The sequence below is a fragment of the Petromyzon marinus genome, chromosome 37 (genome assembly GCF_048934315.1).
Source record: "Petromyzon marinus isolate PM22_M1 ecotype Great Lakes invasive population chromosome 37, UKy_Petmar_22M1.pri1.0, whole genome shotgun sequence".
Taxonomy (NCBI): domain Eukaryota; kingdom Metazoa; phylum Chordata; class Hyperoartia; order Petromyzontiformes; family Petromyzontidae; genus Petromyzon; species Petromyzon marinus.
Window position 1 is genome coordinate 14,100,084 of NC_133703.1, and position 24,807 is coordinate 14,124,890.

A 24,807-nucleotide genomic window follows, 5' to 3' on the forward strand; every position below is an offset into this window, starting at 1 on the left:
AATATGGTGTAATTTTAATAGAAAATAACAACCGTTCTAATTGGTTGTCAACCTGTCTGAACCAGAGGACCCACTGCCAACCCTCAAAATATTAATATTTCTCGAAGAATACTACCGTATGATTATTTTTGTAACAATAAATCGGATTTGTAACAGTTCCGTATCGATCAGCTCCCACGGGCAAATGACATTTCACGTTTTTAAAGATGCATAAATTAGACGAAACTATTGTGAACCTCAAGCAGATGCCCTCCCCCCACCCCCATCTCGAGCTTGCATAATATGATACGGCCCACCTATATATCATAAATACATTATAGGAAAACATATTAGTCCCTGACACAAAACACCCTCCCGGCGATAGTATTCACAATCTCTTTAAATGCAATAACAGCTTATATTCACAACACACAGACTTATTTTCACATTTAACAAAAAAAAAATGCATAACTTGGACGAAACCATTGCATCAACCGGCACATCCCCCCCCCCCCCCATCCGTAGCTGGCCCAAGTGGTATGCCCCGGCCTCCAACAGTATAAATACAGTGAAGGCGCGAGTGGCGCCTGCACAGTGTCTATGGCATAGTGCGCGTGGTGTTCATTGCGGTAGTCTCGCCGCGTCCACACCACCAGAAGCGCGTTTCGTAAATATCTCAACGCCGCGAGTGCATCCCCCCCCAGCTCCACTGTAAAGCGGGGGAACTGAAAGAATAATCTCGTTGATTGCCTGTGGCCATGAGACTGTGTGGCGGCGGCGTAGCTGCACTGCGGGGAGTTCGCGACCAGCTCATGGCAAAGTTGCTCCGCCGCGGTGAGTTTGCTCTTTGTCTCTCTCTGTCTCTCTCTCTCTCTCTGTGTGTGTGGGTGTCTTGCCGTGTCTCAATGTCTCTGTGGGTGCATCTACCGGTCATCTCAGTCGGCCAACCCATTGCACCAGCTGGGTCTGTCCCGAGGCCTCCTGGCAGCGAGCCCTTCGACACTTCACGTGGGCTTCAAAGTGCACCTAGCCTGGCACGGGCGCCATGGTGAATGGCGGGGTGTTGGCGGTCTGGCAGTGTTGTGCGGTTCGCGCGCTGCGCTACGAACCCGGCGACCCAAGTTCGATTCCCGCTCACGGCCACCAACACCGGTGACGATTATCTGAACCGGTCCCGGGCCTCTCCTAGGTCGACTCGGCCTCAAATGAGTACCTGGTTGCGGTGTGTAAACATCGTCACTGGGGGAGACAAAGACGGCCGGGGGTGGTGCTCAACACCCACCCCCTCTGTGTGCCGTTCCGGCCTTCATAGACATCGCTACTCATTAACAGCTCTTGCCCCATCATTAGCTCAATGCAATACGAGGGATCTTTGTCTCCACTATCTCAATGTCTCCAATGTCTCTGTGTGTATGTATTTCTGCCAGTCGCCCTCCAACAACAACGGGCACTCGCCAATTATCTTCACCGGCTCCCCCCCTCTCCCGCGCCCCGTATCGCTCTTCTATTGCTACTGCTGTGGTTTCTGTGCCCGTGAACTTCATTCATTCATTCCTCCACGCATGTTGAGGACGTGGTCCGCCGGCCAGGCAGTTTCGTCGTCTCTAGACTGTGTTGTACGTACTTGGTGCAGTGTGTGTGTTTCTGCCAAGTGAACCTTGGCCACGCGCATCATTAATCCAATGCACTTGTATTGCTCAGTGGGAACACACCATGCGTTTGCCTGGGTGCGTTGCACTTTCCAGCCGTTTATTCAACCTACTGCAAATATTTTGCGATCCTCGTGTGCAGACTTGAATCGTGGTGACCCAGAAAATACTTGAGGTATTGGACCAGTGTACCCTAGAAGGGGGGTCCCCCTTGCAAACTTTTGAACAGCGTTATTTGTCTGTGTAAACGCATTATTCAATGGGACCCTTTTTGCTTGTATCAAGATGATGAAAACAAATAGTATTCTCATTGCGGGATAATTGACATAGTAATGCTGTAAAAATGACAGTCTAAAGAACCAGTCGCAAGAATGAGACCACTGCCGCCATAATTGTCCAAATGCACACTTGAAAATCACCTGCATGTTGCCGAATACATCTTTGCAAGCGTGGGTACGGGCATCTTAATTTCTGAATTAGAAAGCTGCTGTGGTATAATTTGTTAAGTTCCAGTGGAGTTGCAATCTAGAGGGTCACTGATTCAATTCGATGATCTGGTGCAGCAAATTGAAACAGCGGTGCAAGTCTTTAAATTCCCCCTCGTCTGTCTACCCAGCAGTATAAACGGGTGCACCACAGTCAATCGGCTGGTCGTGTGTGATGGGGTGAAGTTTGTGTACTCCCACCACTTTCTTGTAAGATGCCTGGTCAGCATGGAAGAGCAGGTAAAATACCCTCAAAAAGGGCTCCTTAGAGCTCTCCCTGATAAAGGCCCTTCCACCATTAGTGACGTTAGCATTTGCAACATTTTACATTTCCTGGAAAGGATGTTAAAATGTTAATGTATTCTCAAATTAATGCATGTCGTTCAGAGTTCGGCAACCAAAATATCCAGAATTAGCCATGTTTTCGAATTCGGTAGAAAAAAAACCTCCACATTTCAAGTGCCGCATTGCGTGTGAATAACGTCACGGAGCAGTCCTCAAAGAGCCGCAGGTTGTTGATCCTTTGATATAGAGCATTGTGTAACCGACCTTATTGCTTGCAGCATGGGCGCCCGAGCGCAGGCTTATGGCGTCGTCATCCGCCATCCACCCTGCCGACCCACACGTCTGCATTGTCGGCAGTGGCCCTGCTGGCTTCTACACGGCGCAGCACTTGCTGAAGGTCAGGTGGTCATCGTAGAGCCGGTGGCGGCTCGTCATTGGTGGCCAGTGGCACCTAGTCCCACGGGTATGGGGGAGAAAAAAAACCCCCCGAAACGCTACTTACCTGCTCCTTATCTTCTTCCGAGCATTAGTCCCACTAGGTGGGGTCCACGTATCAACTCCCCTCTTGCCACGGTCTTCGAGCCATCGCCATTGCACGTACTCGTTGACAACGTCTCGCCCACCACATCTTCTTCGATCTCCCCCATCTTTCTCCTTCAAAAAACTTTCACGGTTTAAACTTTCCTTCTAACGTCGTCCGACCTGGCCACGCGTCCAAAGCATCTCGGTCAATTCTCGCTCAACTTCCCCTCTGTTCATGTTTTATTGTTTATCCGCTCTTCGTAAAGATGATAAACTGCACGCGCCTTACTCCGTCCTGCTGCTCCCCCTCCCTTTCCCCTCCCCCGTCCTACCCCCACAGGGCTCAATGCCACACCAATATATTTACCCACTGACCTTTTGACCTTATTTACTTTGCACTGTTTACTCGTACTTATTGATCCCATGTAGCTAAATATCCAAATAAATCGAGGTCTGCAGTGCCATTAATAGTGAGCACTTGTGTTACATTCCTGTTGTGACAGCGGCGACACTTGAGGTTTGCGCATAAAATTATATAATTGCCCATGAATTTTGCAGATGATGGTCATGGTACTGTATCGCGTTTCAGGTTTATCAAATTATTCATCATTATCATCACCTTCGTTGTCTTCACGAACATGTTACATTTGCTCTCTTTACACTATACGGTGCGTCTCCTCTCGCGTTGATTCCTTTTATTGAGGAATCCTTTCGCTGCACGGCCCGTTGCGAGTAGATGCCTCCTGTGGGTGTCAGCGAGGCCATGCGGCAGGGAGGGCGTCTTCTCGTAATGGCCTTCCCCCACGCCCTCTCGTACCTCACGAGGAGTGAGGCTCGGCCGGACTCGACGTCTTACTCGAAAAAACTCAAGCATTCGTCAATAATAACGCCGTCTTCCAAGGACAAATATATAACAAGGCGACGTTTCTTGCTACTGACGAACGTGTTGAGTTTTTGTTGTATTCGCTTGTGCACCACAGCGAGCGCTGTATCACCAAATAATATGACCACTTTGCATTGTTCACTGTGCATTTGATTGTAAATTTACAATTCGGGTCGTAATTATAGCTACACCACAATGGTGAGACTCGACAAGTCGCGATCTTTCTTATTGCTAAACAAACACTTCAGCTCGCTAGTCTAGCATCTCGTGATCGTGTCACGCGAGGGGATTTCAGGGTATTAACTTGATAGATTTGCTCTAATAGCGTTGTGAGTGGGTTCCTCGCGGCTTAGGAATATGCACTTTCCCTTGCATTCACTGTGCTCACGTGTGTTGGACCAAATAAGGGTGGCATACTTCAAATATTTACGTGACTGGAAACGCCATTTACAAGAGTAAAAAAAATTAGGTTAACTATTTTTTCAATGCACACTCTTTTATTTGCACTCAAAAGTAGAAAATAAATTATATTGTCATGGGGCTGTGGGGCCACGTTATGTTTGTATCCAGTTGTATTGTACGTCTATGCTGCCTGCCTTTACCAATCCGCACTGACCAGCCGGGGTGACGTATGGTCAAACGGCCTCCACACCCAGCAAGGCCCTCATCCAGCAGTGGGTTAACAAAAGGTCTTTATGCTCCTACGGGAATTGTGCGGCGCTCATCTCCACCAGTGGCAATTCCACATTACCATGGCAGGGGCCATTTATAACAACCACTGACGACTTTGCACAAAGTGATACGTATTTTATTACCCTGTTGAGATGACAATGATGGCTTGCCAATGTCAACTTTTGACCCTACAATAAAATGAAAGCATGCGCATTGCTTGACAACCAAGTCAACGTAACGAAATATTGATAGCACGCAGCATTGCTATTACAATTGGAATGACGATAACCCCGATTGCAAAGTAACGAAATTACATTTAGACCAACACGATACGTATTAATTGTTGTATTTGCCATCATTAATTAGGCTGCAATGCTATAATAGTGCATATTGCGAGACCGTAATCAACATGCACGGATTGAGCACTTTCATTGAATCATATCAACAATCATAATTAGAATATTTTGCCAATCAAAATAGGTATAACATGGCATTTAATTATAATCACGCTTCTCAACCGCTCGCTCAACTTGAGCATAACCATGTTGCGTTCAGCACGCCGGAACGGGCGTGTGACAAAGCAAATAATGATACTATTTATTAACATTATAAATATGTAATTATTCTATCAATAGTAATTATTATTGTATCTTGACTTAAAGCTTTCGTGACTGCAGGAATTCATATTCTTTGGGTCTTTCTGTAAAGTCACGTAGACAGGTTCAAAGAAAATAACAAAAAATAACAAAAAGAACTACGACTTTTCGATCGCAACACAAGCGGTCGTCATCAGGAAAAAGGGGTGGGGGGGGGATTGACGACCGCTTTTGTTGCGATCAAAACGTCGTAGTTTTTTGTTATTTTCATTGAACCTATCTACGTGACTTTACCGAAAGACCCAAAGAATATTAATATTGTAATTATTGGTCTCGCGCTAAGCAAGAGGGAACCACAGCAGCCGCTCCGGCGCCATGACGAGCGGTAATATAAGCACGCCTCTCATTGGTCAGAGGCTCCCCAACAATAGCAGCTCTGATTGGACAAGACGTTTTCCCGCGTAGCTGGGCATGGCCATTCGTGATTTGAAATGGAGGGGGGCAGAATGTGGGATTATTAATTACAAAAATTTATATTCTTGGTTCTTTCGGTAAAGTCGCGTAGAAGGGAAACAATGAAATAATACAAATATAAAACAATACAATTCTCACGACGTTTCGACTGCAACGCAAGCAATCATCATCAGGTGTGAAAACCACAGCAAGAACATTTGAAAAAAGTGGCCACTTTTTTCAAACTTTTTTCAAAATTTCTTGCTGTGGTTTTCACACCTGATGATGATTGCTTGTGTTGCAGTCGAAACGTCGTGAGAATTTTATTGTTTTATATTTTTATTATTTTATTGTTTCCCTTCTACGTGACTTTACCGAAAGAACCAAGAATATGAATCCTTGCAGTCACGAAAGCTTTACATCAAAATTTAGTTAAAAACACGAATAGGCCCAGGATTGACGGGACCTGGACCTGTTTAATGAAATCTTGAATTGTCACGTGAGACAAATCTGTTGAAATTTCAGCTCGTTAAGCTTCGTAGATTTGAAAGAATATAAACAGACAACGCGGCAAGTTCAATAAAAGTGTGGAGTCCCTGAATAGGAAAGGTTTGAACAACACTACTCGGTACACGCTTTTGTGCGCTGTTGAAACATTCATTTTCCGACCTGCACTCATTTTTATGTTCTGATGGGGTGTTCTCATCATTTCCATCTTGAAGTTATTGTTGCAATTAGTCAAGGTAATGGGGTCTCGAAGTGTAGAATTGCGGTCTCTTTGAGGCAGATTTGTCAGTACTGAGCATCGGCGAGTGCTGTACTGATGAGTTTTAATTCAAATGAAACGGGTCTACAGTTGTGTCTGTCTCGTTGCTGCCTGATGATTGGTACATTTGCTAAATTTATGGATGCAGTACTTCAGGAACGGGTGGTTTTGCACATTGATTAAGGCTGAGAGCTCATCTCTACACAGTGTGGACATGTTTGTGTGTTGTTGAAACAATGACAGCTCACTGGTGGCAGCTATTCTAGATGTAATAACGTTATGGTAACGTAATTATAAAAAATATGTATTTATACTAGAGGAATCTAAGCTATGAAGCTCTTTTTTACAAATGTCAAGTAGGGGCGGGTAAGAACGTTGCAACAACAAACAGTACTAACACAAGATAGCAGTGCAAAGTGCAAGAGAGGTAAACAAATCACACAAACAAATATAACACGAAACCATCCCCATCCTACCAGGCAAAGCCCACTGATGTATTAACTTGTTTTTAAGAAGCGACCCAGCCACAAATTATAGCGCAACAAAGTGGCTCATCATTTGGACATTTATAGCACCAAAATAATCTATATAATCTTAATTATGCATTGACATCAACCAAAATGGCACGGTGTCGCATGCTTGAATGAACATTTAAGCTGTGCTCGGCTTCATTTGTGGTCCGAAACAAGCGATGCATCGGCCACATTTCTATGTTGAAGGCCAGTCTCGGTATGAAAACCCATCCTGACTTTCCATCAGGTGGTGTAGTTTACCTGGTGATACTCATTTCATCTACGCACAGGAATAATTATTAGCTGCAATTGATCCTTCTCAGGATCGAAAACTGAAAATGTTATCACTGAATGCCTGATTCTCTTTTCAAAATTCTGTGCACTGACCTTTGTTGGCTTCATGCATACTATTACGCCACAACAATCGATCCAGGCTGGGTTGGAGCTGCAGCTAGTTTCCTCTGCTCCCTAGTTTGTATATACGTTGAACTTCTTTTGCACAATACATAGCCAGCGTGCTAATCGGAGGAGCGGGGGAAGGACCACAAACTATACACAAAAATCAGTTCTCAAAAAATGTTTTTCAATCTAAATTTAAAAGTGCATAGCTCCAGTAGCTTCCTAATATCAGAAGGAAGAGCGTTCCAGATGGCTGCAGAAGTGCATCTGAATGCACGCATTGCAGTGGCTGTTTTTGTCCAAATCTGGAAATCCCCATTTCACACGGTCTGACGCCGAAACCGCTCGTGATGCCGTGGGTTGTCGCTGCAGCAACAACGCCTCGCCTCGCATAACCATGCAGCCACGGCTTAAAAGTTCCCAAGTAAAAATGACAACTGAACGCAGCTTTATCACCATATTTCTATTCTTGGTTCTTTCAGTAAAGTCACGTAGAAGGGAAACAATAAAATAATAAAAATATAAAGCAATAAAATTCTCACGACGTTTCGACTGCAACACAAGCAATCATCATCAGGTGTGAAAACCACGGCAAGAAAATTTGAAAAAGTGGCTTTTTTTAAACGTTAGCACCACGGAGAGCGATTTGGCAGTTATTCAGATGGACGAGTCCATCTATGATCGGAAAAGTGGAGGGGGGAGACGAAAATAATGGATGCGGTCTGAAAGCCACCGTAAGCGTGAACAATCAATTAAGACCCGAAATGGTTGATCAAATCCTTCCAATGATTGCTCGGCCAGAATCCATCTTCTCGGTTGAAATTGTCTCTGTTTGTATATGTGGATAGCCTCATGAACGAATTTCTCAAGGTAGCCAGATGGCTTGCAAAGAACCTCCGTTTTAAATGTCAAGAGGAGCCTGAAAGCAGCCTTGCTGATGCGTCTCCGAGCATGGTCGCAGTGTAGATTATACTCTGTGAGCCAATGTTGGCATCGAAGGTCAGAACTTTGCTTGCATACATTTGAAGGTTCCTGATAAAACCGTGTCCGTGATACGTTCCACAGAAATAGTAAACACATTTTAACTTTGAGAACCGGATATAGTTTTCTGTTGAAGTCATCTACAATCTCAGCCAATTATATATCTTGTGCTGCTTGACGAAGACCTCTCCGTCGCTATAAAGGTGGAGAGGTCACTGTCTATTTGCCCTCTATAACATGCACCAGTCCACAATGGAATGTTCATAAACCTTTAGATTGGCTTCAACTCCATTTCAAATCAGCATTGGGTGTCCTGTTGAACAGAGTACTGCTCATATAGCATCACTGATGCAGCTATGGTTGTCTCCGTGTGGCACTAACCACGCTTGCGCCCGTGTGGGTTTGTGCGTTTGCTCGAGTGCAGCATCAGCAGGCTGTTCGGGTGGACATGTTTGAGCGTCTGCCGGTGCCTTTTGGCCTCGTTCGTTTTGGTGTCGCTCCAGATCACCCCGAAGTTAAGGTGAGGTTACGGCATCACCATCACGAGGCTTGTAAATACCTGGTGGCTAACGGTAGTTGTATATTTCTCTCTCTCTCTCCCTGTGACAGCAACTAATGGGATTAGGTGGGTTTATTGGAACACTGAGCCAGCATCACTGACTTATAATCCAGACAGGTACCTGTGATTAAGTCAGGTTCTTCTCGTGTACCGAGTCGATGGTCTCATCCCAGGCACCAATAACTGCACAATAGTAATACAAAAATAACTCCAAATGGACATGAAATGTGACGATTCATGTGATTTTTAGGTAACTTTGCCTCCAGAGTAAAACATCAATTTGTGTCGAACACCTAGAATAAAGTTACCACTTGAACTATACGTGCCTATTTATTATTTCTTCAGCACAGCAGTAACGCTGGTGAGCAATGCCAATACGTACAACAATCGGGTGTGGACGTTTTTCACTGGTGGTTACAACCAGCACCATCCGGCCGATTGCCAGAATCGAGAAAATGTCCTCCAATCTTGGGCCTTTAAATAGGTGGTGTGATGTCATCAGTGTCCTCTGACAAGAATCTGAAGTGGCAGCAAGTGATACCTAAAGGTATAGAAAAATACATAATGTTACATTATCATAAATAATGTTAGATATCATTAGACCTCCTTTGCCAGTACAAAAATGTAATAATAGGGTTTTTCCCCTTTTTTTTCTGGCAACAAAACTGAAACCTTTTTTACAAGGATTCATGTCTGCATTAACCACAATACCTGCAGTCAAAATGCAAACAAAAAACTTACGATGATAATATATGCATTGTCCTTGAAACTGATCGGTTCACACCAAGGGACGGCTTTCTTTTGAGCCTCGACCCAATTGGTGCTCGACCAGATGACGCCAAAAGGCGTACAGCTCAAAGAAAATACACTATCAAAGTAATGAGGGCTCGGGGTGAGCATCTACATCATTACATCATTAGACCTCCTTTGCCTTTTGGCGTCATCTGGTCGAGTACCAATTGGGTCGAGGCTCAAAAGAAAGCCGTCCCTTGGTGTGGACCAATCAGTTTCAAGGACAATGCATATATTATCATAGTTTGTTTTTTGTTTGCATTTTGACTGCAGGTATTGTGGTTAATGCAGACATGAATCCTTGTAAAAAAGGTTTCAGTTTTGTTGCCAGAAAAAAGGGGAAAAACCCTATTAATGCTAGATATGTTAATATGAAAGTGCATACACTTATGTAGTGAAACATTCATCGTAGTTAATTATAGTAAATAGTAATGTTTTAAAAATGTTGTGTTAGTTTAATTTAATATTAAATCCTTTCAGGTTGTATCACGAGTTGTTACTCGCCATAGCCTTGGCTACTTTGTTGGAAAGCATTTTCGGCAACTGCCAATAACTGTTTGTGATTATTTGATGTTCCTGTGGTGTTATTTTAATCTTGTGCTAATATTTCATCCCGTCTGGCTGCCATTCCATGGCTGGCCTCATCTGTCGGCTATCATCCTGATATAGTAATGTCTTGCCCAAGCCCATTTAAAAACAAAAATTCAATAAAATGTCGCCGCGACCCTCACCAGGACAAGCGGACTGAGATACGAACTAACAATACAATTGTCTCTGATCCACTTGGTGCATTATTCTGTTTAATTCCCAACCTGCATCCTCTATGCTTCTTTGTGCACCGTTCAGCTTATGTTACATTGTTCTGCTAGTATCGCGCGTTTCCGAGCCGGTGTTTGGCGCAGGCGCCTTTTGCGTGGTTAAATGTCAGCGGAGTGCCAACGTCTGTGCGCCGTCCACGCAGAACGTCATCAACACCTTCACGCAAACGGCTCGCTCGGAGAGGTTTCGCTTCCTCGGCAACGTGACGGTCGGACGCGACGTGTCCGTGGAGGAGCTGCGGCACGCGTACCACGCCATCGTGCTGGTGAGCAAACGTTTATGGAGTCGTGAAAATGGATAACAACGCCCAGGCCACCTTGCGGGCGGGGCGGGCTTGCGACGATGGTTCTCTCGCCACTCTTGGTAGCTCCATGCAGGCTTTCCTGGGTTACCGTTTTGTTTTTTGAATGGTGACCCCCTCAATTTGAAACCGAGTTTAGGCAACTCATGGCAAGTATGCTTGGAATGATGCAGACTCATGCATGCTTAATACTTGTGTAATGACATGATGACACCTGCTGGCTGGGAAAGGGAAGCACGGGTACGGGCACCGCTAAGATAACATCCAATCCGGGAAGGGAGAGCTATCCGGGGCAAAGGTCATAGGCGGGGTTGGCCGAGATGCTCCGGGAACCTGCTCGAAGGTTCCACGAGAGGGCGTGGCCAGAGGCGGAGCCTAGCCACGCCTGGGGAGATATAAGCGGGGGCGGGCTCGGTGTTCGCGTGTGGATTCATGGGTCCGGACAGCGTCGCTGCTCGCCGTCATCTCCGTCGTACGGCCACATGGAAGCTGTCCTGCGGGGTTTCCATCACCATCCTCGTCATGCCGTCAACCAGCGGCGTGGCAGAGTGAGGGCGGTGGGACCACACCGAGTGATCGGCTGTGTGTGTAGCTAGTAGAGAGACGTTAATATCTAAGTGTTCTACTCAGAGAAAGACGGATAAGGTTGGCCTGTGTTATGCCCAGTGTGAGAAATAAAGAAGTAGTACCCTCTACGCGGCGTGTCACGGAAGTCGCTCATTATCCGTGCAACGAATCGTGCATGCGAGACCTATTTGTTTATGATTCGTGAAAATTGTATGCAATATGTTAAAATTACATTTAGGCAAATGTGGACAAGACAGGAATGAGACACAACACAATGTGAACGAACAACACCATGATTCCTGAATCTAATTGCACTGTGAATTGTCTCCCTTCATCGAATTGTGGGAACATTTGTAGGGGTTGGGTTATTTTGAATGAACAGGTCCTTGTGTATTGATATCACCAGCAATAGTATGGCCCTGAGGTATAAATAAATAGAACACTCAAACTGAATTATTTATCAGTAGCGCTCGGTGCATTATTTTATCTCACCGATGGTTGATATATGGGCCGAGTCGATGCGACGGGGATTTGAACTTTGTGACCTTACAATCGATGTTTTTTTTTCCTCTGGTAAAGGAGCCATCCTGGCCAGAAAGTGACGCATTAGAAGTAATGACGGATGCTTGCCTGAGGCGTGTTTAGAGCTACGGAGCGGAGGATGACCGGGCGCTGGGTATCCCTGGTGAGGACCTGCGTGGAGTGTACTCCGCTCGAGACTTTGTGGGCTGGTACAACGGGCTGCCCCATAATAAGGACGTGAGTCACCCGCACCACCGGGGGAAATTTGAGCACAAAATAATCGTTGGCGTCGTCGTGGAGAATGAGGAACAAAATCGGCGATTTAATGAGCTTTTTTTATTTTGTTAAATACAGAGTGCTTCAAAAAAACGTTAACACTTATATGGGACTATTTTTTTTGCTTGTCTGTACTGACGATGCCCATCCCCTGCGTTCGCGGTGCAGCTGAACCCAGACCTGAGCTGCGACACGGTCGTTGTGCTGGGACAAGGGAACGTGGCTCTAGACGTTGCTCGCATTTTACTGTCTCCAATCTCCTGGCTGCAGGTAAACCACTACTGCCACCATTGCCACCACCACCATCGCCACCACCACCATCGCCATCTTTTTTATTATCTAAGATTTTATAAAGTTATTTTGTCAAAGCGCTTTTATATGAATTATAAATTGTACATTAGTATTCGCTGATGGGGAAAAAGGGATGGTGTTTGAGTGTTGGGGAGGGGAAGGGATGGCAATGAAGAGTGACGAAAGGGAGGGGTGAGGTTGGGGAAGGTTTTAAGGATGCGGACAGGAAGTAGTGGAGGGATACACAGCCACTGTCACCACGACCACCACCACTCGCCATCACCATCACCATCAACATCGTCACCATCACCACCACTACTACTGACATCGTCACCACCACTACTACTGACATCACCATCACCACCAACATCTTTATCACCACCAAGATCATCACCCTCTATCACTATCATCACCACCGTCCCCGGCAACGCCACCAACATCGCCACCGTCCCCGGCAACGCCACCAACACCGCCACTGTCCCCGGCAATGCCACCAACACCGCCACCGTCCCCGGCAACGCCACCAACACCGCCACCGTCCCCGGCAATGCCACCAACACCGCCACCGTCCCCGGCAACGACACCAAAACCGCCACCGTCCCCGGCAACCACACCAACACCGCCACCGTTCCCGGCAACGACACCAACACCGCCACCAACATCGCCACCGTCCCCAGCAACGACACCAACACCGCCAACATCGCCACCGTCCCCGGCAACGACACCAACACCGCCACCAACACCGCCACCGTCCCCGGCAACGACACCAACACCGCCAACACCGCCACCGTCCCCGGCAACCACACCAACACCGCCACTGTTCCCGGCAATGACACCAACACCGCCACCAACACCGCCACCGTCCCCGGCAACGACACCAACACCAACACCGCCACCAACACCGCCACCGTCCCCGGCAACGACACCAACACCGCCAGCATCGCCACGGTCCCCGGCAACGACACCACCACCGCCACCGTCCCCGACAACGACACCAACATCGCCACCAACACATGTATCACTGCTAGTATTACCTCTATAGATGGAGACGGTGAAGCAGTGGTTAGCCCACTGCACTATGATGCCAGAGGACTGTTTCATACCCGACCATGGTGAATTAATTTTGACGTTAGTGGTGAGTGATATTTGAACCAGTCCTGGGACCCCTCGTAACTCTTCATCAACCCGCACTGGCTACCTTTGAGAAGTATCGGAAGGTTGCGAGTTCAAATCCTGGCCAGAGGTTAACGTGGCTCATTATATCCCTCTGAGATTGATGAGAATGTATTTTTGTTGGATGTCTACATTGCTGTGAAGGGACGGCATGACTTACAGCACTGGCTTAGGACTGCCATTAGATATCAATAACATCTGGTAGTTATTTCAGCACAGGAACCTTTGGGCAAAGATATACATCTTGACAGCCAAAACAGAGTCTTGGCGATTTGCCTGTCTGTTGGTAATGAATGAAAACATCAGGAATTTTTTGCCAAAAATCTGACCGAAAGGAACCCGCTTGTGAAACAGTTCCATCATGACTCGATGACCATATCCTAATGAATATCATTATTCACAATAATTCCGTCATCATCATCATCCTTATGGCCATTATTCTGATTATTTGGACTGTTAATCTTGGCTGCGGACAACAATAATTTCAATAGCATCTAAATAAAATTGCACCTCAAGACCCTTTGCAAAAATGGAAAAAGTATTTCAGAGTAACAGATGGGGGGGATCTCTGGTTGAGGGGATCCACGGGAGGAAAGAGACACCGAGGCACAGTGTGGGACTGAGCTACCAGGACCCAGCACCAACGACAACAACGAGGCCTCGGGACAGGCCGGGCAGCCAAGGCAGCACCGCTGAGTCCCCCTGGCCATTCAAGAGGAGGGGGTGGGGTTGGGTCGTGGGGGAGGGCAGGGCCGCACAGCAGACAAAGCTCTGCGATGTATGCCACTTATCCCACCAGCATCTCCATGAACTCGTAATTTATTATTCAGAAAACAGACATCACTCAGCCGGCGCTGGAGGCCATCACTCGAAGTCGCGTGCGCAAGGTTGTGTTGGCCGGCCGTCGGGGACCTCTGCAAGTGGCCTTCACCATCAAGGTAACCGGCTGGGGTATGATAGAGAAAATTCTAAATAGAATAGAATTCTCATCATCGTCATCGTCGGATTTTTGTATGACTCCGGGGTAGGGTGCTGTAACGTGATGCAACTAAGTGAATTCGTAAACATTTTTTGTGAAAGTAATGTTTGGTTATCTTGAAGTGTTGATTACATTTTATTTGTAAACTGCATGTTTCCGTGATTTTTTTGTTCCCTAAGAGAGCACTTTTGTTAAAAGTCACGCGTCACATGTTTGCTCGTCATTGTGAACGCTTTACTGTGCTTGCAGAGTGCGTTGCAGTTTTCCTCGTTGCTTAATTGACACACAAGTGGAATAGTAAAACACATTTTATTGTTTTAAATTGATCGTCATCCAAGTTAATGACTCGCCCACTTTGCACCCGTTGCCACTGCTTCACAACTGAACTCCACATGTACCAAGTGGCAGGTGACGCTGCAGTCACGAGCAATTGTCATTTGCAAGTCAAACTGATTGTTTTTTTTCTGCTGTCTTTTCTTCAGGAGCTCAGGGAGATGATTCATCTGCCCGATACAAGAGCCGTTATCAATCCTGCCGACTTTGACGGCTTTAAAGACGCGCTTAGCAGTACGACGCACACATACGGGCATGCGTTGTCGATGACGGCCAGGTTAGACTTTCGCCACGTGCTTTTAGTGGGCACCTGTCAAACTTAACTGCAATGAGGTGATGGAGCCAGTACCAGACACAGCTGGTTCTGGTTCGCCGGTCGCTTCCACTGGCTAGTTATTTTATGCTGGGTTGATTTTAGAAGAAGTATACTCTAGGCATGGAGAGTAATCCACACGTGTCCCTTTCACCTCGTTTCCCAGGCTCTATCTTGACAAAGGCACGTTGATTCAATTGACTCTTGTCTGGTTACAGATCATGTTGCTGTATTAAATATGAAGTCAAGGTTTGCGTGTATTGGATTGTTTGCGCGTTTGCGCCTGTGTCCTTGTGTGTGCACACATGCGCCTCTATGAATGTGTGTCTTTGTTAGGTATACAGTGGCACAGTTGTTCGCACGTTGCGCTACGAACCCGGCGACCCATGTTCGATTCCTGCTCACGGCCAACGCCATTGACGATTATCTGAACCGGTCCTGGGCCCGCCCTCGGTCGATTCGGCCTTAAATAAGTACCTGGTGTGGTGTGTAAACATCGGCACTCGGGAGAGAAAGACGGCCAGGCAAGGCTCTGGCCACGCCACGCCCCCCTCCCCCTCGTGTGCCGTGCCGGCCTTGATAGGTGCTCGCTAACAGCACTTGCCCCAACATTCTGGTGAAGGCTATATACAGCGATACCTTGACTTTCGTCCACTTGACTTTCGTCGCTTCGCTCTTTCGGCCGTTTTCATCCCAAACCTTCCACAATGTTCGCGCCACGCGCCGTCTTTTTCGTTCATCCTTTGAATAGAAGTCGTTCAATGAGCATCTCTTATATTTGTGTATATTCATATATTAATACTGTACTTCTTTCTGTGATTACACTATAAACACTGGAGTATTATACTGATAACAGTATAATTCTAAAGTGTTCATAGTTTTCGTGATTATAAAACACATGTAGAGTATTCATTCTTATTTTTGTGCTAAATAAAAGCTCTGCTTTGACATTCGTCCATTTTTGACAATCGTCCATGCTCTGGTCCCTAACCAGACGAAAGTGCAAGGTGTTCCTGTATGCGGACTATTTATCTTTGTACGTGTGTGCGTGTGTAAACGTGCACATGTGTGCGTGCGCGCGTGTCTCCTTGTCGGGTCAGGCCTCCCTCGGCCGCGCAAACGGCTATCCGAGCTGCTGCTCAAGGCGGCGACGGAGCAGAGGTCACGTGACCCTGCGGTGGAGGCAGGCGGCCGCGAGTGGGAGCTGCTCTTCCTGCGCAGCCCCACCAGCATCGTGGCCTCGGACGGGGGGGCCAGCCCTCACGTGGCGGCAGTGCGCTTTACTGTGAACCAGCTGGAGGTGAGGCCTTGCCTACTAAACAGAAAAACTCTGGTTGCCGGGCTTGTCGTGTGGGGCGCTATTTGCTGCGCCAAAAACTCCACGGGGTGCCATGGTGGTGAGATGTTAACTGCCTCGCCTGGTATACAGGACGTGGGTTCGAACCTGACTGACGCCTGCTGTAATATTTGGAGTTTGCATGCCCTCCCTGTGGTCGCATGGATTTTTCTCCAGGTCCTTGGGTTTACCCCTATACATTTATAAACATGCGTTTTGAGTATTTGGCGGCTATACATTTCCACATGATGATAAACCACTTCGTTGAGCTCCTATTTGTGGCAAGGTAGCTTCAGGAAAAAGAACTATGTAGCTCAGTGGGCTTTACCTAGTAAAATAAAAAGTGTTTTATTTTTTTGGTTTACCCAACCAAAACATACGCACACGATTTGCATAATTTGATAATCGATTTCACGTGCGGAATTTGCTGCGCTAGTGGTGAGCAGCATAGGGAGAATCAACGTTGATCTGTAAGCACGCCGTTCTGTTTACGTGCGCATCCATGAGTGGTTAGCACGGTTGGCTACGTACGGTACAAAAAGAAGATTAACACAAATACACCTACTCTATGGTTCTATTCGGTAAAGTCACGTAGGTAAAAAACAAATTAAAAATAAAAGAAAAGAAACAATTAAAACACGACGTTTTGGAGGCAACGCAAGCTTCCTTCATCAGGTGGGACCAGTCACAGCCAAAATCACTGCACCAAGTGGCGAGGCTCTGGGAACCCAGCGCTTAAATACAGGTCAAGGTGGGGGGGGGGGGTGTGGGAGGGGCCATGTGGGGGGACTTCAGTGGGGTGCGTAGGGATGGGTCATTGTATGTGTGCAGGGATGAGTTAATCTGTCTTTTGTTGTGTGTAGGGTGAGGGAGATGGGTCACTGTGTGTGTGTGCAATATAAACGGAGTTAATCCTTCTTTCGTTGCGTAGAGGGAGCGGGGGATGGGTCGTTGTGTGTGTGCAGGGATGAGTTAATCCGTCTTTTGTTGTGTGGAGGGTGCGGGAGATGGGTCACTGTGTGCAATATAAACGGACAAAATATTGGCCAGGATGTGCTGTAAGGGGGTAGTAGAAAAAGGAAAATAGAAAAGTTTGGAAAGAACATGTTTGGTATACCACTGCTTGAAATTGCTGTTAGAAATTAGTTAGTGTTTTGTATGATTCAAAACGTCTTTCCAGCGGTTGCTTAATTTGAAACCATCCTCTCGGTTGAAATTATGCCTGTGTTTGTATATCTGAATGGCTTCGTGGAGAAATCTTTGATGATAACCTGTAGGTTTACAAAGAAACCTTGGTATCGAAAAAGACAATCTCATGATCACCCATAGCGTTGTAACAGTGATCAGCCACAGCAGATGAATTCGTTCTGCCGTGTTTCAAATCTGATTTATGTTCGCGAATTCGGTCAGAGATATATCATTTCGTCTCCCCGATATAACAATCACCACAGGTACAGCTCAATTTGTAAACACCGGGGTACTGTAAGTCAGGGATGACATCCTTTATGGATGGGATCAGATCACGAATTTTGTGTACTGTATTGAACCGGACTTGGATCTTGTGTTTGTTTAGAATTTTGGAAATCTTTTTTAGTAACGCCTGCTATGTATGTTAGTGTGATGGTTTTGATCGGAGTATCAAGTGGTAGTTTCTGTATGGTAGGAGAAACAGCTTGGCGGATGGTACGGTCAGAGTATCCATTCCTTTTTAGGGCCAGATGTACATGTTTTAATTCACTGGTCAAGTAGTGTTGGTCCGAAATGCAATGAGCCCTATGGTATAACGTTTTGATGAGAGAGTTTTTTTGAGCCGGGTGGTGGTGGGAATCCGGTTTCAAGTAGGAATCTGTGTGGGTGGGCTTTCTGTAAACAGAATGTCCCAACAAGCCATCAGACCTCTTCTCAAACAGAACATCTAAGAATGGTAGTTTGCCATCTTTCTCTACTTCCATGGTGAATTTTATGGAAGGGTGTCTGGAATTGATGTGGTCCAGGAAAAGGTTCAAAGCTGGGAGGCCATGTGGCCAAATGACAAAAGTGTCATCCACATATCTCTTCCACAGGGAAGGACTGAGGGTGGATGTCTGGATGGCGTCCGATTCAAATTTCTCCATGAAAATATTGGCCATCACTGGTGACAAGGGGGAACCCATGGGAGTACCCTCATTTTGCTTGTAAAAGGTACCATTCCAAGTAAAGTAGGTGTTGGTGAGGCAGTGCCTAACCAGCGCAGGTACCTCGGGGTTTAGTCCATATTGGACCAGATCCTCAATTATTTTAATGGTGTCAGGTACTGGGACCTTGGTGAACAGAGAAACCACATCAAAGCTGACGAGGATATCGTCAGGGGCCAGTACAATGTCTTTGACCATAGAGACCAATTGGGATGAGTTAAATACTGCTGAGGCGGTCTTGCCAGTGAAAGGAAGCAGAGTATCTGACAGAAAACGGGCCAATTTGTAGGTAGGGGAGTTGTTAGTGGACACGATGGGACGTAGTGGGGTACCTTCTTTATGGATCTTGGGAAGACCATAGAATCTAGGAGGTCTCGCAGCGGAGGGTTTTAGGGAGGGAAGTTTAGTTGATTCGATTAGGGAGGTCGAATTTGTGATGATCTTGTTGGTTTTAATCGTTAGGCTGTTAGTAGGGTCATTTTTAATTTTTGAGTAACTCCCATCATTGAGTAGGTCCTGAATTTTATTGTTGTATGAGTTCTTATCCATAATTACAGTGGCATTGCCCTTGTCGGCTGAGAGGATGACTATATCATCTCTGTTTTAATTTCGCGAGTTCAGAGCGTTCATCTTTGCTGATGTTGCTAACGGGTTTCTTAGCACTCTTAAGAACAGTGGCTATTTCAGCTCTCGCGACATCTGCCTGGATGTGTCCTATACCTGTGAGGGCTACATCGACCTGAGAAATGATATCATCTATTGGTATATGTTTTGGGGTGACAGCGAAATTGAACCCTTTAGCCAATACTGTTTTCAGATTGTTCGAAATCGGAGTGCTACTTTGATTGATAACAATTTTGTTAACGTCTAGTTTTGTGATCTGTGGAACTGGGTTTTTCTTTGATAGGTGGTTGAATTTAGCAATTAGGTTAGCCTTGCATTTGACTGATAGTGAATCAGCAGAGGAAGCAGTCATATTATCAACGTGGTTCCATTCACCTCGTCCCCGATGCTCTCTCTCCCTCCCACCAGGGAGAGGGCGACGGCGCCGTTGCGGCGTCCACCGGGCGGGAGGAGCAGCTGGCGTGCGGCGCCGTCCTGCGCAGCGTCGGCTACCGCAGCCGCCCGCTGGCTCCTGGCGTGCCCTTCGACCCACGCCGTGCCGTGGTGCCCAACGCGCGTGGCCGCGTGCTCGCCCACCCAGGTCCCGCAACTATCCCAACCCCCCCACCCCCCCCCCCCCCCCCCACTTCGTCCCCTCTCCAGATGCCACGAGACGCGCTGCAATTATTATTGGGCAGGGTGAGGCAAAGCGAAACCGTGCAGTTGCCCCTGCCCTGCTGTGGTGTTGCTCGCAACAAGTGCCGTTGTCTGTGTTCTGTTTATTGTAAGGTGCAACGCCTTGGAAGGAAAGTTGCATTCAGGTCTGTAACACAGAAGCAGCTTTGTTCACATGGACCTTTAAAGTAGCGTACACGTTTTTAAAGGCCCGTCGTATAAGGAAGCCACTAGAGCTATACACTTTTTAAATCAAGATTGAAAACTAATGTCTTTAGAACTGCTTTTTGTGTTCAGTTTGTCCTTCCCCCGCACCTCCGATTAGCATGGTTGGCTACGTACGGTGCAAAAGAAGAATATATAAATGTTTTTTTCTTAATCAACAATAGCCTACTACAGTTATGTAATGTGCAGTTTTCTCAATAAAGCAGAATCATTGAAGCACAATGGGAATGTTAAAAAAACAATTATTGATCATGCGAGGTAAAATTATTCACAATTTGTCCATATTTGCTATTAACTTGAGCAACATGCAGTTTGATTGGCTTTGGATTCGTGGTGATCATGGTGGTGACCTGGGCCAATATTGCTACATTTGTGTCTATACGACGGCTAGGAGGTGTCTGATAACAATACTTGGACTCGTGTTGTTATCAAGGTAAAACACACTCAACAATGTGTTGTCAAAGGTGCCTCGCCAGATGTCTCGAGCACACATTTCTTGAGCGGTGTACTGCTGGGTTTTAATAGTTTACTTTACAGGATTTTCTGAACTTTAAAAAGGTGATGTGTAGATGAGAAATTACTGTGCGGTTACAGGAATCGAGCTGTCGACTCCATGTGGGTTGCCTCGGTAGCCAGCGCACCAACAAGACTACTCATTCAATTAAAGTGCTTATTATGCTCAAGTCTTCCTTTAAAAAAAGAGACGCCTCCTATCAGTTCTCTCAGCTGGCTAACTATAAAATCATCATCGCACTGCGACGATTGGGAGGAGCGGTGGTGCAGTGGTCTGCACACTGTGCTGCTACTGGGAGTTACACTCCTGGCCACGGCTAACATCAGTGGTGAGTGATCTTGGCCCTCTCACTCTGCCAACGCTCACCGACCGGCGTGGTAAAGCACGGTTAAGAAAAATAACAACCCACATGAGCTCCCTGCAAGATTTGCCTTCACCCAACAGTGGACCGATTGGACTGTAAATCGCCATTAATACATTGGGCATTCTACGCTCTGTCGTGTTACGGGCGCTTTACAAGTAGGAATTCTAATTCTCGTGGTCGCTGTGCACACGGTGCGGTGCGTTTCTGTGCCTTTTGTTCACGCACGCAGGGCTCTACTGCAGCGGCTGGGTGAAGCGAGGGCCGCAGGGCGTCATCAACACCACCATGAATGACGGCTTCGAGACAGCGCAGAGCGTGCTGGAGGATCTGGCGACCGGGAAACTTGGGGCCGATTCCAGTCGACCGGGGTTCCAGGCCATCGACAAGATTTTGGCTTCCAAAGGTCCAACATTACCCCCCCCCCTTCCCCCCCCAAGGCAAAACGTATATCAACGTGCCTTCACAAAGTGAATTATCTGGCCAAGCTACCAATACTGTGAAGGACTTTCCACCAGTTAAGTTTGGTTTTGAAAAGTATAGATATTGAAGCTATGAGCTCACAGAATGAATGGCTAGTCACCCCAAGGGGTGGAGGCTGGGGGATGGGTGCCAACGGTTCATTCCAGACCCTTCCAGACACTTCTGGAAGGTTCTGGAGAAGGTGTGGTTAAGGGTGGGGTAAGCCCCAACTTGTGAATAAAAACCCTCTCAACGGGACCGGCAGTGTTCGTCCGCTCAAGACCCGAAGACGCCTGAAGACTAGACGAGCACCCTGGGACCCTCAACCGGGGCTCTTGTCAGAGCCGGGCTGCAGCGGATCAGCGGTGAGATCAGTACCCTGGCTAGGTCGGGTCGGGCTCGCCTCCCCTAGTTCCCGTAGCGGAGGACCCGCGAGAGCGTAGCCCGAAGTGTGTAGGGCACGCTAGAAGAGAGGCTGTACCTCCCTTAGGTTATCGGGTGACGGGGCCGTACCCCGTAGTGTTACAGGGGCCATAGCTGTAAGTGTTACGGCTGTTGGCGTCGTTATCATTTATTGAAATAAACGCATTGCCTCCAAGAAGTCTCGCTCCAACGTTCACACCCACAACAAATGTATCTCAATTGTTTTGTTATGTTGAGAATAACTATGCAGCTTTTAATCAAGACCAGGATTGTCACTTTAGATTTTCTGGTACAAGATAGAGTGACAGTCAATATCTCTTTGCAGGAGAAGTGAAACGCCAAGAAATGCCCGCAATAATGTTTGAATCTCGTTTAATCCTTGGTTTAATCCTTTGAGCAATCTGCGAGGCAATGCCAGGGCACAAACAGTCAGAACAGGCCACGTCTATCAGAACTCAAGAGTAGCAGGAAAAATGCACAAGCCTGCCTACGCGGTTGCCTTGTTTTTTGTGCAGTCACAGTTAACCGAGTTGACACGTTAACACGTACATTTACCCAAATTGTGAATTGCCCCCCCCCCGCCCACGCCCGTGGTTGTATGGTGCAGGGGTGGCCACGGTGAGTTTCTCCGGATGGGAGAGGATTGACGCGGTGGAGCGGACGCGCGGGGCCGCCCTGGGGAAGCCTCGAGAGAAGATGCTGGACGTGCAGGAGATGCTGAGCGTGGCGGTGCAGTGAAACCTGCCTGGATCCCCCCACCCCCTGACGTCTCTTGTACCCCTCTTCAGCTGGCACAGCCGAGCTAGTATGGGGGCCCTCGTGGTACAGGTGGTTTTTCCACCGGCTATGTGTCAGGCTGAGCCAGAACCCAAACCGTGATGCCCTGGAGTCACATCTGAATCTGGCTTGGGGTCAAGCAGGGCCAGGGCTAATTCATTTTGTATCATTCGGTACGTCTCAAAGTGCGATGCCGACGTTACGCATTTTAATTGCTTGTGAAATCGGCAGCGTGACTGGTTCCACAGTGGAAAAACAACCTGGCTCTTCTTGAGCTGTGCTGGGCTAGCTTGGCACGGCTCGGTTGTGAAGTGGAAAAATAGGTTTTGGAACATGGCACAAAACCCTATCCTACTGTGCAGGTTGCTTCAATATATTATTGAATACTTGGTTTACCGTAGCAGTTAAAGTATTCACGGTTCTGCAGGCCATGCTTAAAATCAAACTGCAGTGCACAGTGGTCTTTGTATAACGTTCATAATGGAATGGGGCAAGTTGGCAGGAAAGTGAATCTGAACGAGAAGTGATGAAGGTGCAAATCTGGAAATTCCTCTGCAGATGGGTTATCATGCTGTTAGTATTTTTTATTTGCACATACAAACACAATCGTGACCAGTTTATCACTCTTGAATGTTCATTTTTTTATGCCTTTCCTTTTTAATAATTGGTGAATTCCATTGTGGAGCAGCTTTGACACATTGTAGCCTTGGTGTGTACATCAGACATTACCTATGGAAGAGGCTGCCCACAATTGCTTCTGGCTTCTTTTCAGAATCAAGAATGTGCACATTATTTTGCAGCTTCATAGATAAGTGCCTTGTACTATACCTACTGCTAATTAAGACCCAAAGACGGTATTGGCCAAATATGTATGAACCCATATTTCTCATGCAGATAGCGCTACGTCGGGTAACATCGTACCCGCTAAACCTATTTCACCACAGGTGGTTGCACACGGGACTTTGAACCAGGATTTCAGGGGTGCTGGACCAATGGATCTGAGGTTTTTGTATGAAGCACCCGGTGCCACCTATAATGGTTTACATAGCCATATTTATACCAGAGAATGTAAGAATTGTCGTAATGAAGTGTGGCTGTTGAGTTCATGGCAAAAGTACTTGAGTGCTTGTGAATGGAAAATAGAATTAAGTATATTTAATTTGTGTAACTGTGACACTGTTTAATGTTTAATCAAGTAAATGCTTAATACCTCATACCACTACTGTGCTTTGACAGTTTTAATGTAGATGGCAGTATTTTTTTAAAAAGTGTCCTACATTCACGTTTGCCAAGAAACCATTTGGCACTGTTTTACTTTTATCCTGAGTAATCATCTTTTAAACCTAGTGGTCGTTTAAATAAGTGTTTTAGCGTGTTGCCAGGTTGGTTTTCTAACTTGGTGCCTGAAATAGACGGGATCAATAAAATAATTGTATCGCACTTTTGCATTGTTGAATATTTTTTTTGTTACGAATGGCAAAGACAGACAGCACGAGGGTTGCTTGGTGCATCCACACGGCGGGTGGAGCGGGGGAGCGTGCCCGAGCTTGGGATGCGTGTTGGCGGATCCAGGTTATGTTGCAATACTCCAGTGCAGGGATACAACGTGGGCAGGAGATGGCGGTAGAGTATGGGTTACTCAAGTTCCCTCCTGCATGTAAAATATTTCACTGGAATTTGACGAAACATCCCAGGAGAGAGACATGTTATTGAAGCTGGAAGAAGATGATGAGGTTTGTGGGTTCGTAGGCTCGAGTTTGAGCATTCTCAGTCCGGTTTTGCGAATCGCGTATCTCTGCGTGTAGGGTGTTCATGGTGCCACCGTGCTTGTCAACGTTTTGTTGATGGGGGGTGCACACCATGAACACCATCTGATAAAAGGAAGGTGTTGGTCGTTTCTAAAATCAGGTCCAAGATGCATTTTATTGCTTTGAGTAAACTCAAATGTTATTGATGTAATGTGTCGTTTACTCGTGAAGGGCTCTGTCAATTTCACCGTGAAGGGCACTGTTGATTCATGATTAATTCTCCTTTACACAGGTGTCCAGCCCAAACGGGCTGGCAGCGGAGGGAAAATATCAGGAAGTTTCTTTTAAAATAAACGATCGTCCGTAAACTCGAATAAAACAACAGACTGCGGAAAGATCTAT

At 46.7% G+C, this 24,807-nt stretch overlaps 1 protein-coding gene across 1 annotated transcript; it reads left to right on the forward strand.

Annotated features, from left to right (window-relative positions):
- The first annotated feature begins 545 nt into the window (after positions 1–545).
- Positions 546–24,097, forward strand: FDXR (ferredoxin reductase). The gene is made up of 12 exons (XM_032967332.2): positions 546–813; positions 2,677–2,795; positions 8,607–8,702; positions 10,495–10,617; positions 11,866–11,979; positions 12,187–12,288; positions 14,313–14,420; positions 14,944–15,028; positions 16,208–16,407; positions 19,650–19,821; positions 21,228–21,401; positions 22,488–24,097. Exons 1-12 carry the CDS (start codon positions 738–740, stop codon positions 22,616–22,618), a joined length of 1,500 nt encoding a protein of 499 aa, XP_032823223.2. The 5' UTR covers positions 546–737; the 3' UTR covers positions 22,619–24,097.
- The last annotated feature ends 710 nt before the right edge of the window (positions 24,098–24,807 follow it).